Consider the following 15,311-nt stretch of genomic DNA (forward strand, 5'->3'; position numbering starts at 1 on the left):
ATGCTGGCCACACAATACAGTCTTCTACTGTGGATCGGGTTCCTGGGAATCTCCGGTGAGTACATAGATTCAAGGGATATACGCATTCGTCACTGTCATTATTTACCTATTTAATTCAGGTATTTTCACATTTTGGTCATGTGATCGTCCTAGTGTTACTTTCTAAGCTGTCGTCATGAAATTGTTTACACAGATAATGAATTATCTGTTGTTTACCTCGACATAATGTCAACAAATACTTCCCTTATTTTAAAGTAATGCTAGTTATCGTCAGACCAAAATATTCGACCAATTAATCTGCCAGATAAATACTGTATATGACGTTTAATATACCAAAATTTACTCTCGCGAATAAAAAAACCCAATACATCAAAGCTATATGTGTCATGTAATAATTTTCACACGTATATACTGCTTAAATATATTTCATGTTTTTTTTAAAGATAGCAAAAGTTCAATTTTTACACAAATATGGGCATTATACTGTATGACCAAATCATAAAAAATTGTCGTTTGTTTGTTTCTAATGTTAAATTCGTTTGTCTAATACGTTACATTTTTCTACTCCAGTCACCACTGCATTCCCAGAACAATACGGGGATTGTATAAAATTCTACGAAATGGATCCAATCCCACAAAGTTCCGAGATTGAGACGATATGTGTAAATGAGACTGTTACAAATGCCACCTTCTGTTTGTTCTATCCAATCAGCTGTCCCGAGCCTGTAGCCTGTATGCAAGGTCCACTCCTACCGACGCCAGACGGGAAGTGTCTGATGTGTCCAGGTAAGTAACATGTTGTAAAGATAGACCTTCCGGTTTATATAAATTACAAATCAGTGTGATATAACAGATAGGAAACGATATTTACTCCAGATGGGAAGTGTCTCATGTGTCCAGGTTAGTCACATGTTGTGATAGTCCTTCCGGTTAATATAATTGCAAATCAGTGTGATATAAAAGATACGAAACGAAACAACTCCAGATGGGAAGTGTCTAAAGTGTCCAGGTTAGTCATCTGTGATAGTTCTTCCGGTTATATAAATTACAAATCAGTGTGATATAACAAATGCGAAACGATATTAATCCAGATGGGAAGTGGCTCGTGTGTCCAGGTTAGTCATATGTTGTGATAGTCCTTCCGATTAATATAATTACAAATCAGTGTGATATAAACATACGAAACGAAACAACTCCAGAAGGGAAGTGTCTCATATGTCCAGGTTAGTTACATGTGATAGTTCTTCCGGTTTATATAAATTACCAATCAGTGTGAAAAAAGATACGAAACGATACTACACATATACACCAGCTCCTCTCCACTCTTAAGGGAAGTGTCCAGGTTAGTAACATGTTGTGATAGTCCTAGTATTATTATCATATGGATGCGGGTACTTTATAAGGTAACATGTAGACAATCATGTGACTTATATATTCACCCCGGATGTACTTCCGGTGTTTATAAATTACAAATTAGTGTGATATAAAGATACGAAACGATACAATTCCAGATGTGCCAGGTAGGTTCAACTGCAGTATATACTGTATACCATTAAATATTCATGGTTTGAACTACTGTAAGCCAACTTTATTTCGCGGATTTTTAATTTCGCGATTTTCTGTTTCAAAACATTTTCGCGTAGATTGATTTTCACGAATTCAAAATTGAATGGAAATATCATTGTGCAAGAATTGATTCTCGAAGATAAAATTTCGCGAATTCACATTGATCGCCATGATAGGACGGTTTCCAAAGTATGTGATGTGTTGCGTGTATGAAGTGCGTGGTATATTCGTGTTGCGTCCTCTTGTATAGTGGAACACAATACAGATAGTGCCAAAAGAACTGGCCATGATCTAAGTACCAGATCTTTTCTTTTGTATGATTGATTATTGACCGTCCAACCGTATGAACAGCCAAGGCCATTTAGGGACGGCGGTGTGTTGCGTGTATTTGTTTTGGGAGACAGTTAAAAAAAGGACTGCGGTATATCCGTGTTGTGTATTCTTGTATAGTAGACGCTCAGTTTAAATTGAAAGGGTAATTTAACTATTTTTTCTTCTTTAGGTCAAGAGTGTATATACAACGGGGACGCATATGCTGTCGGAGAACCATTCCAAGGTCTTGACAACGTGAACACATGTTACTGTCAAGCCGACGGGAGAGTTAATTGTAGCAATGATCCGTTACCAGCACCGGATGTTTTCTGTGGAATATAAACTCCATTTCCTGTTTATTGTTTCGTAAAAGTTTAATAAAGTATATATCATCATATATCTTGAATTGTCTTCATTTACAAATTAACTTTGATAAATAACCAAATAACATTATTGAGATGTATGTTTCCCGTACGGTTTAGAACTTCATTCAGCATCAAGATCATTTAAGAATGTATTACACTCGTCACGTGCGAAATGCATATTACGCAACGTCCTAGCAATAGCTATAGGTATGTAAGAACAGCAGATCACATGAAGATCAAACGTGGTGTGATTTCAAGGGAGACGTTAGGGAGAATATAAGTCAGTTATTTATAATAAGAAAAGATAATATCCTAAATTTAGTCGCCTTTTACGCACAGCAAATGGGGGTATCATGTATCACTTTAACGCACTACCTGTACAATTGTACGAAACTTTGAATCGAGAAGAGAAAATTTTGAAGTTCTAGTCTTCAGTTTTTGAGTTAGTCAGGGCTTATATATACGCTTAATGTTCTACGAACATACATGTATTAGGTTATTTAAAGGGACAATTCAGTTACATAACCATGAAAAAATTATGGCATAAATGTATTGTTCTTCATTTCGTATCAACATGTAACAAAAAATTGGACCGATTTCACGATATTGTTAAGTATTTTAATTGATACTGTTGACATTTCAACAGGTGCAATATGCACGATGTACACATACATGTACCAATATCACGTTCGTTAAATTAATGCACTTCATTCCACTGAAAAGTTGATGAAATTGTTTTAGTCAAGCGCATGCACATAATAAGGTAAATACATCACTGTAAGAGCGATTTCAGTAGCTCTAGACAAAAGCTTTACTCCACGGGCTATTGCATACAATTTGAACAGTTCACACACATTTCCACACCGTGGATTTTTCTGGCATATCACAGTAAAACCAATAAATCTAAATATCATCCGAACTTATCCGATATGAGAGCAAATTTTAATGTTTTCTCAGACAGAATTGTTCATTTGAGTATATTTTTTTCTCCATACCTTAGAGTTTTGGAAGATTGTTATATTACCATTCCACTTACCATTCCACGGAATCATTCCGCGAATGACATCGATCAGTTCACACCTTCAGGTCACACTATACTGACAAGGGCAAATTAGTAGTGGCACTGTCAGGGGACATAATCCGGGGCATTCCTCATAGGAACAATTTCTCAACTCAAGGCCTAAATGGGACAACGTTGTTGAGCATTGTCAGTGATCCTTATTTTTAAAATGAATCGTTTAATGTAGTAATAACTATGGTCATACATTGTTCATAATATAATCGTCACCTTTTCGACTCGTTTTTGATAGTAAAGCATAAATAATGCTCAATATGCGTTTTGTAAGACAAACTATATTAAACGTAACATTCTCTCCGAGGAAAATCGCGAGACATAAAAGTAACGAAGTTCACATTTTTTTGGAAATGACCACAAGACCCTGCGATATGGTTTTCGATTGTTTGGTGATAATAATATGGTAAGCTTTGACTAAATGTCAGGTAATATTTCATTTATTTTAACTTTGATGAAAATATTTATATTTATTAACGATGATTTCGAAGACTTTATAAATATTTTTTTACATATGTAACATTATTTACGTTAAAACATATGTAATAACTTTCGGCTATGGTTCAATCTGATTAAAATACAGATCCTTATAACCACTCCGTTATATAAAGGCTCTTATCAAACGTAGTGATAATAAGGATCTGTATTTTAATCAGATTGGGCTATGGTTATGTTCAAAAGCTAAATCAAAACAAAAGTATTCATACTATAACGATTGTTCAGCAGTTTTTAACGCTTATATATGATGATAAACACTTTCATCATTAAATAGCACGATATCATATATAGCTTTGTATTGTAGTGAGCAGCTACTGTATTAGCATATTATCATAATATGTAGCTCCACCTTTTTCTTATTGATGAATTCTGTCTCGATGTAAACCATATGTTGTCATTTCTGACACATACGAAGTGTTGATTTGGATAAAATATGACAGTTTTTGGACAAAGTGTCACAAAATATTTATATAGCCGTCGGGCGAAAGCGAAATATTTCCATTGTCTCTTGAAAGATACACTGCGTTTCCGAAACAAAACTTAAAGATGCTCCACCGCTGACGAATGGTATTTTCTCTATCAAAAACAGGAGCAGACGATTAAGTATTTCTCTTCGGTTACACAAATTACTTTTTACACTATTACAACCATTAAAAAGTTTGAACTATTTTATTTTACCTCAAGATAAAAATTAATTAATTGCGAACGAAAAATCCATGTTGCTATGTCCTATGTAGAATAAAGTAATGATTGCGCATGCATCAAAAACAAAATAAATTATTTTATATGAATAATTGTGTTCATTGACACGTACATGTATTTACACGATTAGATATTATTGTTCAAAAATCATTTTTACTCTATCGGTAGTGGAGCATTCTTAAATGTTTATTAATTACAGGTCTCTCTTCAGAATAACCATTTCCGTGCCATGACTTAAAATATGACATTGCAGCATCAAACAAATACCCGAGACACTCTTTTAAAAATGTAGGTTCTTTTCGCTGTTTTGCTATTTAGCGAAGTGTTAAATTATTCAGAAAGTGATGATGTGTTGTCTTAGCGGTTAGCTACTCTTCATTATCAAACTCATTCCACATTAACGTCTTTAAATTTAGAAGCCATTTCGGTAAAAATATGTTTATGTATGTAAGACTATCAAATGCTTTTTTGTGAGTTGGTTGATGTTGATTAACGTTCTATAAATATACATAGTTGTCACGGAACGAAGTGTGGAAGAATTCGAAGTATTTATGTCTATCCTTTGTTTTGTTCGTTTGTTTGATTATTTTAACTTCCTATTAACAGTTAGGATCATGTAAGGTCGGCATCCCATATATTCAGTGTGTAGCGTGTGTGCGAGGTGCGTTTTTTGGGAGACTGCGGTATGTTCGTGTTGTGTCTTCTTTTTATAGTGCTATATCACTGAAGCATGCCGCCGAAAAAACCAAGCAACACACCCAATCTGGTCACATTATACTGACAACGGGCGAACCAGCCGTCACACTCCCTGCAAGCTGAGCGCTAAGATGACAGATCCCAGAACTTTCCTCACATGAGCGTTATGTATACGATTACTCTGTTGATAATATGCTATCATTTATTAAATAAACTGGTACTTTAATTTTTCTGTAGAATGGCGCGATATATTTATGTTTTGTTGTCTACGTTTTGGAAGGGCGCGATATATTTATGTTTTGTTGTCTACGTTTTGGAAGGGCGCGGTATATTTGTGTTGTCTACGTTTTGGAAGGCTGTGGTATATTTATGTTGTGTTGTCTACGTTTTGGAAGGGTGCTGTGTATTTATGTTTTGTTGTGTACGTTTTGGAAGGCCGCGGTATATTTATGTTGTGTTGTCTACGTTTTGGAAGCCCGCGGTATATTTATGTTTTGTTGTGTACGTTTTGGAAGGCCGCGGTATATTTATGTTGTGTTGTCTACGTTTTGGAAGCCCGCGGTAAAATTTATGTTGTGTTGTGTACGTTTTGGAAGGCCGCGGTATAATTTATGTTGTGTTGTGTACGTTTTGGAAGGCCGCAGTATATTAATGTTGTGTTGTCTACGTTTTGGAAGGCCGCGTTATATTAATGTTGTGTTTTCTACGTTTTGGAAGCCCGCGATATATTTATGTTTTGTTGTTAACGTTTTTGGAAGGCCATGGTATATCTATGTCGTGTTGTCTACGTTTTGGAAGGCTGCGGTATATTTATGTTTTTTGTCTACCTTTTGGAAGGGCACGGTATATTTGTGTTGTGTTGTCTACGTTTTGGAAGGCCACGGTATATTTATGTTGTATTGTCTACGTTTTGGAAGGCCGCAGTATATTAATGTTGTGTTGTCTACCTTTTGGAAGGCCGCGGTATATTCGTGTTGTGTTGTCTACGTTTTGGAAGGCCGCGGTATATTTATGTTTTGTTGTCTACGTTTTGGGAGGCCGCGGTATATTTGTGTTGTGTTGTCTACGTTTTGGAAGGCCGCGGTATATTAATGTTGTGTTGTCTACGTTTTGGAAGGCCGCGGTATATTTATATTGTGTTGTCTACATTTTGGAAGGCCGCGGTATATTATGTTGTGTTGTCTACGTTTTGGAAGACCGCGGTATATTTATGTTGTGTCTCTTTACTCTGATGGATGTCTCTGTTTTGTGAGGCTGAAAAGGTCATGTATATATATAACTAATCGCTCATAACTACCAACATACATATACATTTATATAATGCATGATTATAATTTTTTTCTACTAATATATTCGTCCTACTTTTGCTTTAGTTTGTGCTGGTGACATTCGTCATTACTAATATATGATGCATATAAATTGTCTGTTTTGTCCATTCCATGTCGGGCTGCGCTGATCAACTCATCAATTTGTCTTTGATTTATAAATCCAGAACGACAGAATCGTGCTTTTAGACTGATGTCCCATGATTTATTATATAAACTAAAAACTCTTCTGTAATTTGAGTAAATTTGGCAACTGCTCTCAGGATTTAAATGTTTAATCCGAACATATCTATTATTAATATGTGCAAATAAACTGCCAAATCTGACGGATATTTAAAGGAATTGTTAATTTGTTCAATTAATAAAAGTAATAAATCACAATGCGTGCGTGAATGATTCATAATAGCTTTGATCTACATTAATTGTATTTACTCTTGAATCATAGGATAGTCGATAGAAAACCCTGCATAACTCTCCCCAGTTTCCACTTGCTCCTATTGTCTTTGTGTGAGCGGACGGAAGTTGTTTTCAGTGATGAAGGCTCAGGGTAAGACGCTGAGGAACTTCGAAGAAGGCTCTATGTTCCGTGTCGTCAACTGGACGCCATCTTAATCTATAAAACCTCTAGCGTCTGCTCATGCTTATCTCTCAGCCTAACTGGAGTGGGATGACTGGTTTGGCTATTGTAAATATAATGTGAGCAGATTAGTTGTGTTGTTTGGTAGTTTTGACGGCATTGAGATAGCACTATAAAAGATGCCAAGACTTACAATACGAATACACCGCATCCAATCTGATTAAAATACAGATCCTTATTATCACTACGTTTGATAAGAGGATCTGAGAATATCCCATTAGGGGTCATGTCCAGGTGACCTTTGGAAATGGCCAATCAAATTGCTACTTGCAAAATTTTGACAGTGAATTTCAGGGACGAAATTGTTTGAGAAAACTGTCAGAATTATTTTGGTTTACGTAGTCATCTCGCCCAAAGAGCACAAAAAAGCTAATTGTATATGTATACTGGGACGAAATATCGTTTTCAATGGATGTGACAAGGTGTAGAAAATGTATCTTATATGAAGACCACGTGGTATAAAGGTCATCTGGACGTGACCCCCTATGGGATATTGTCAGATCCTTTATATAACGGAGTGGTTATAAGGATCTGTATTTTCATCAGATTGACACCGCATCCTCTCAAAACATATATATTTACATACGCAACATATTACATACAATGGAGGTCATCCTAGCTGTTAATGGGGCGTTAAATGTTTTGAACCAACCAACCACTAAAACAAACCTTGGCATTATATTTTGCCATCCCCACGGATTTAACATGAGAATTATACTATTCATACACGACACAATGATTTCGAAAACATAATTATGACACCATCATACAAATGATTCTTACGACAAAAATACCACAACATTCACCAAAAAGGAGTAAAACACCACTAAATAGGTAGGTATTGCAAGTACATGTACATCCACCAGGGAGCGGAAGTGAAATAGTTCCCAACTCTACACTTTACTACACCGTATACGTATTTTCATTTTTTTCTTTGGATTATTTTATCCACAATCCAGTATAAATATCCAATCTACATTCATGTATCGAAAAAGCATTATTAAAAAATTCTTCAAGCAGCATATTGTCAAATAATATTACATCTGCAAACTGATTAACCGCACCTAAATACCACTTCGCTTTAGTATTGAATATGCTTACCAGGGTAGCGTCGGGAAAAGAATACTTTGCTTAGTTTCTATTTTCTTCTAATTACAGATAATAAAAAATAGGAATACTGCCAATAGTGAATTGATATTGCGTTAGGTTTTGTTAAAAATTGGCAAACATATTTAAACATTCAGGAAGAGCGTTTGAAAAAAATTGAATTTGTTAGATTTTTGAAGTTTTTTGCTTACACAACTGTAGAATTGTATACTGTTTAGCGGGTTACATATTGCGCAGTTTTCTTAACGGAAAGTTTTTAGAGAGAATCAATTTCGCGGTACACCGATTTTCTGTGCGGTAAAACCGCGAATATTGTATAAATAAAAAAAGACGCTATATTCATCCACTATTAATACAGTACTCTGAAAACAATACTTTTTCTAAAGTAAATCATCCTGTCAAAGTAACATTTCCTAGTGAATTTGCATAATGAAAAGTTATTTAGCAAAATTTGCAGCGAGTATATGGCCAAAATTCGGGTCGCAAATTCATTCAGCAATTTTACTTTGAAAGGATAAATTAATTTGAAAAAAATAATGTGTTTCTGATATACTGTTATAAGTAAGGTAACTGGGGTTTGTAAAAATATTCGACAAAGAACGCAAACATTGAAATAATATTGAAGTTCAATAATTTTGTTAATTTGTCATCCCTTGTACCCGAGTTTTAACTTCACATATGTTACAGGCAAAATCGCAACGCAATAAAAATCGAATATAACATCCACAAGGTGATTTTCTGTATGATTAACGAGGAAGTGCATATATGCGGTGTGATTTGTGTTCGAGTTGCATGTTTTGGGAGTTTGAGGTATCGGCTGATCCCATAAATAAAAAAAAACCCAGCTTATTAAAGTATGAGTGATAGAAAGGAAGAGAATCTTCGCTTAAAAAAGGCAATATGTACATATTACAGGTGTAACTTTAGCTGACTATAAGGAAATCAGAAAGGTAAAAAAGGGAGAGAAAAAAATGGAAGATTATAAGTGCAAATTAACACGTGCCAATTAAAATCTAATAAAATACAAAGATGATATAATGACTTGTCACATATCAATACAAAAAACGTTGCAGAATTATAATTAAGTCGATGTATAGAATGCAATATGAATTCCAATTTAGCAGTACGTAAAATACTAATTAACAGTTTCAAGGAAGATGACATTGTAAATCAACAATGACCTTTTGCATATATCTGCAAAAGTATATATAGTGGATGAAAGGACGTTTAATTGCAATACATCGCCGAGGCCCCCACAAGGTACGTTTCGCGTAATTATTATAGTAATTAACATTTTGTTTTATAATACTTATGCTTTAGAAAGTGTTGGTAGAAGTGCCGAATTTACAGATATATCTGATGGTTTTTTTATTAGAAAGATCTAAAAAATTACCTCCTTGGGCGTATTATTATAGTTTCTCATCACGTGTGTTTTCAATTGTAATTATACCATTTTTTTCTGAACAATCTTTTGACCTAAAAGAAAATTAATTTCCGAAAGGCTTTATAATAATAACCTTAAAAATAAAAATATTTTAATTTTATTTTAATTAATGTTGATGAATCGAAAGTAAAGAAATTTACTTTATTTTGTAAAAATATTTAATATAATTTTCATGTTGCCTTTTGATGAACACCAGGAGAGGTTCCTATACAATGTATCGCTTGTAATTTGCATATCTGGCTAATAACGCAGAATGAATGTTTTGCGTAAGCTTTTTTTGTTTGCCAAACGTAAATAATATATAGTTAGAGTTGCTCCACCGCTGATAAATGGTATTGTTTTCACTATCGAAAAACAGGAGCAGACGATTTAGTCTTTTTCTTCAGTAACAAAAGACGCATACTTTACACCGTTACCACCATTGAAAAGTTTGAACTTCTAATTCTACTTCAAGATAATAATAACATTAAGAATAATTAATTGCATCCAGAACACATTCCGTGGTATTATAGCCTATATGGAATGGAGTACTGATTGCGCATTTACCAAAAGAAAAATAGATTATTTGATATCATTTTTGTTATAATACACGATTAAACACAAATTATTGTTCAAATGATGAGTATTGTTTATGCTCTGTCGACGGTGGAGCATCATTAAGAAAAGCATTGTGATAAATGATTTCATTTCAAAAATAAGAGAAAATGCAGTATAATTACAAAAATGTACAACATTGTAATAAATTATTTCAGAAGTGTCAGAAAACGCAGTATATACAACATGGTAATAAATTATTTCAGAAATACTAGAAAAAGCAGTATGACGGCAAACATGTATATCTGCGGAATATGGATGCTGTTCATAGGCTTTGCATGTAAGTATATATTACTTTTGCATAGAAATATCGATGATATATAAAATATATATACTACATTTGAATCAAGATATTGATGATATATAATACGTATATACTACAAATGTATAATAATGATAATGATGATAATATATGTAAGTTTCTACCACAATGCGCCGTGTTATTCCACTCTCAGGCCATTGTACAAATGTGCAAGTTGTTGGATAAATAGATAAATATATATTGATATCCACTAGTGGAATAACACCTTTCCGGTATTTTGATAAGACGAGATTTCAAAACTTTGACCCAAAATACTATTACGTCACAAATTGTTAACGTCATCAATTGTCGAATGACGTCATGTTGTTGTACTCCGATCGCTGCTTTGCAGAGCAAACAGCTCTTGAAACCGGACTTGTGACGGCGTCGCAATCGTAGCATAAACTATCGACTCAAAATTCCTAATTGTTTTTTGTTTAATGGTACATCTTGCCGTAACCTGGGGTGATTTCGATTGGATTAATGCACCTAGACCGGAAATGAACTTGGTAGCAATGGTTTGATGATTCTTTGGCGGGGACTACATGTCACTATAGCGTAATCATGTCCGAATAGAGTTCGACAATGATAAGTTTATTTTTCAAGTATATATAGAAAGCTAGATTCAAAAAGACGTTCAGTAAGTAAGAATGCATGGAATAGTTGTTCATAATTAAAATGACTTGCTGTTTATACATACGTTATGCAATTAAGATTTTTGAATATTAATGAGTGCCTGTTTGTCTATGATGATATCATTATGCCTTATTTGCATATGTCGGCAAATAACGTTATCGTATCCTGGCGTTCATGTTGACCATTTTATTGTGGTAGAAACAGGTCACACAACGAGTGGTTGTCGAATATGGAATTTATTTCGCAATCGTGATTTATTTTAAAAAAAAAAGTAAAGCTCGTGTCTTTTGTAACATATACAATTAACTCACTCGTGGAGAATAAATGCCATATCCAACAACCACTCGTTGTGTAACCTATATATACATATATATATATATATTTCCATTCTACTTTCAGTTTCCCGTTTAATCTATGTTAAACCAGATGGGCAATATCTGGCTATGAACTCCAATCTGGTCAAGCGTATGAATATCTAACGTTTCCGCCGCGTCACTGACAATGTATTCAATGTATACTTACGCCTATACATAACGGTCAAATAATTTCAAAAGTGGTTTTTAAGTTGTGTATTCTATGAAATCTAATAGTATTATCGTGTTGACAAAATCACTTGTATTAAAAAAACGTCATCGCATAATTTTCATTTGTTCGCTTGTTTCAAACCGTTTTGTGTTGAACTATATTCAGAAGTTGATGCTATTGCTGTTCCGTCTATTGAACTTGGTGACGTCAACACTAGCGCAAGCGGGAAATTTAAAGGATATACGTGTGTAGTTTTGAATTCGAATAATCGTAATGGAAATATAAATAATAAACTGTTACCAGATTGGACATACTGTTGATATGAATCTCATCCGTACGAAAGATAAATATTCATAGCGCCCCATTCTTTTTATTTTCCTTCCGGATGGGCTTCATATCAACTGTATGTCCAATCTGGTAACAGTTTATTGCTTAAATATACTAAATATGTATAATTACAATGATGGTAGATTTTGCTGATATGTATGATAAGTATATACTGCATTGTATCGGTCCTACATTTAAGTGTTTAATGAGTATGAGGTATTGTGATGGTTCACTGATACTAAGATAATATTATTTTACTTTGTCATAATTTAATATTTTTTCATGTTAGAATATAAAGCATTTTGTTATATAAAGACAGCTTCTTTCTTTCATACCTACAGGTATAACACTAGTTGGTCTTATACAATACACTCATATCGCCTAAGGCGATCTTACAAGATCAAACAACGGAATTCGGTTGAAAATATCACTTAATTTCCATGTATGAGAACTGACTTGCAGTCGCAGTTTTCTTCAAATCTATTTCAAAATGACAGGCTATCATAGTTGTAAAATTGCAATAAAACGTCAAAGATGTTCTTTCATATCAGGATAATCTGCCAAAAGGTTACAAAATTTTGTAAAACCCGAGGCTTATATGAAAAGTCTTAAAATATATTATATAGCATAATGTATATACTATGACGTTTCCAATCATAAAATCTTTACTTGTGCTAAATTTCTACTTTTTCTAAATCCTATTGCAAGGTGTATAATGATAGAGTGCGGCCTATATAACATTTAACCTTGACTATACACGGACAGGTGATTGTCATTAATTTTTGAAATATGGCCCGACGTATTTTACCTAGGAGTCATTACTATCTAGAGTATCTGTCATCTGGTATCAATTTAGAATGTTTTATTTGGCAAATATGGCGCTTTTTTAGCTTAATATATTGATATCGACTGAAATAATTTGAATATCTTATTCTTCAAAATCGACATGACACAATATTACCTGACGATTTGATGGATTTATATTAATGTATTAAGATATATGAGATCATAGGAATGTTTATTAACCCATCATTTATTAACCCTAATAAAGCACGTCAATTTTGACGTGATATCAATCAAACGTACATATATCGTCAATAAATATGACACCTTCTTATCCAGCAAGGTCAGTCATATTTTAGATAGATATCATTTTGAATATGACAGATCAAGACAAACAAAACTAACATTAATCAATGTCTATTTATTTGCTGTTGTTGTCAACCTTCTTCAATTGCAGATGGATTCTTAAATGACATTTAAAACACTTTTTTTTAAACATTTTCTCTTTAAATACGATAATGGTGAAATCAAATAAAGACTAGTCAGTACTCCACCGCTGACAAATGACTTGTTTGCACTAAAAAACAAAAACAAAAAATGAAATAATTGTAAAAATATACATATATATTATATAAGTTTGTGTCGTGTGAGATTATTACATAGCTGCCTTGACGTCACTGCGCGAACAGAATTACGATTTTCATGGTAACTTTTTAACGTTATTTTCAGAAATAAGCTCTTGTTATACAACATTGTATGAACTTGGGTAGCATATCCCTATCCTTAAAAATTCATATATGAAAGTGTTTTATATTAATAGAAAATTACAGAATTAATGATGTTTTTAACAAACACTAATGCTTTTCCTTTGTTTTTTTTGTATGTGCTTTTAAAATGTCCTGACATATTATCATACGCTCTCCATCTCTGGGTCACGAGTGAAAATCCTATGTGGGGCAAGTTACAAAGTATTGACCGCTGTTCGGAGGTTTTTCTCCGAATACTCCAGTTTTCATTCGCCATTAAATCGAGTACGTCCTTACCCTAGCAGTTAATAGGGCGTACAACTAAAATTGTATTGTATATTTACTTCCAGATGGCCAGGTTCAGTACCAGGCCTGTGTCGAGTATTGTGGTTCGGCCATGCCTCCAAATGTGACAGGAATCGTCAATATCTGTATGGAGAGTAACAATTGTACCTACTGTAAATTCGTCCCAGATTGTTGTCCGGAAGTGGCATGCGCAAACCCTGTACCATCTACCGACGGAAGATGTCTTATTTGTCCAGGTAGTTATAACTGGGTTTTTCCAAGAATTTAATATCAGTTATCTGATTGAAGTTCATATTCTTATTCTGAATTTGTGTCAAGCATTGAGTTCAGGTAACTAAATGATAAAATAACCCGAACCAACTTTTTGTGGCACATTGTTTAGACAGAATTACCTTTCAATATAAGTTAAGAAATTACTTGTTCGCGTAGACAAAAATTTCCAAATTTACTTTGAATGTCAAATTCGCGAAAATACATCATGCACGAAAAAATAGTTTGCAGTGGATCTTTCTACATCATTATCCCTTTTGCCCAAGGAACTTGGATTGAGTAACTAACTTGGTAACTATAAATGAATAATGAGTAAATGCTATATTACTTTTCTATTGTCTCCCTTTGATCATGAAATTATGACTGAGGATATCAATCCATATAGTTATGATTAACAACAAACTAATATTGTGCTGTTATTAACTTTTACTCTTTTTTTTTGCAGGCGTTGATTGCATTTATGACGAAAATGAGCACATAATCGGAGAAACATTCACGTCTCTTGATGAATTTAATAGTTGTAGATGTAGTAAAAGCAAGAAAGTGAAATGTACGAAAAACCCAATTCCACTCACATTGGCCGATTTCTGTTCATAAACATCTTTAGTGTAGCTTTAAATGTGATAAGGTTTCTGTAATAAAATCCATATATTGAAATAATGGTTGTTGTTCATTCAGTAAGAAAATAAACACGTTGTAACAAGTTGAGATACAAATAAAGGAAGTGGGACGACTGGTTCGGACGTTTTCAGTATACATGTATGACTGGGTGTAGTGTGTTACCTGATGTCCTCAGCAGCATGATTCTGTGATAGCACTATAAAATGGACTTCCACTATACAAGACGACACAACATGAATATACCGCAGTCTCCCAAAACAGACACCACACATTTCATAGACGTTAGACATGGGGTGCCGTCCTTAATTGACCTATCCAACCACAATCAAATATGCTTCAATAACATTTGTTGTTAAAACGGCGTTTCTACAATAAACCAAATACTTCGATACTAAATAATTAAATGATTTTACATACACATAAGTTTTTAATGTACTATTTAAAGTCCCATTATGTTTTCGTAATATTTTCAAAATAT

At 33.8% G+C, this 15,311-nt stretch overlaps 2 protein-coding genes across 2 annotated transcripts; both read left to right on the forward strand.

Annotated features, from left to right (window-relative positions):
* On the forward strand, positions 1 to 2,220 carry LOC138310996 (uncharacterized). The gene is made up of 3 exons (XM_069252412.1): positions 1 to 55; positions 571 to 786; positions 2,069 to 2,220. The coding sequence occupies exons 1-3, from the start codon at positions 1 to 3 to the stop codon at positions 2,218 to 2,220; spliced, it is 423 nt and encodes a 140-aa protein (XP_069108513.1).
* An 8,323-nt stretch (positions 2,221 to 10,543) lies between these two features.
* On the forward strand, positions 10,544 to 15,277 carry LOC138310873 (uncharacterized). The gene is made up of 3 exons (XM_069252203.1): positions 10,544 to 10,598; positions 13,987 to 14,178; positions 14,658 to 15,277. The coding sequence occupies exons 1-3, from the start codon at positions 10,544 to 10,546 to the stop codon at positions 14,807 to 14,809; spliced, it is 399 nt and encodes a 132-aa protein (XP_069108304.1). The 3' UTR covers positions 14,810 to 15,277.
* The last annotated feature ends 34 nt before the right edge of the window (positions 15,278 to 15,311 follow it).

This window comes from Argopecten irradians, chromosome 16, assembly GCF_041381155.1.
Source record: "Argopecten irradians isolate NY chromosome 16, Ai_NY, whole genome shotgun sequence".
Taxonomy (NCBI): domain Eukaryota; kingdom Metazoa; phylum Mollusca; class Bivalvia; order Pectinida; family Pectinidae; genus Argopecten; species Argopecten irradians.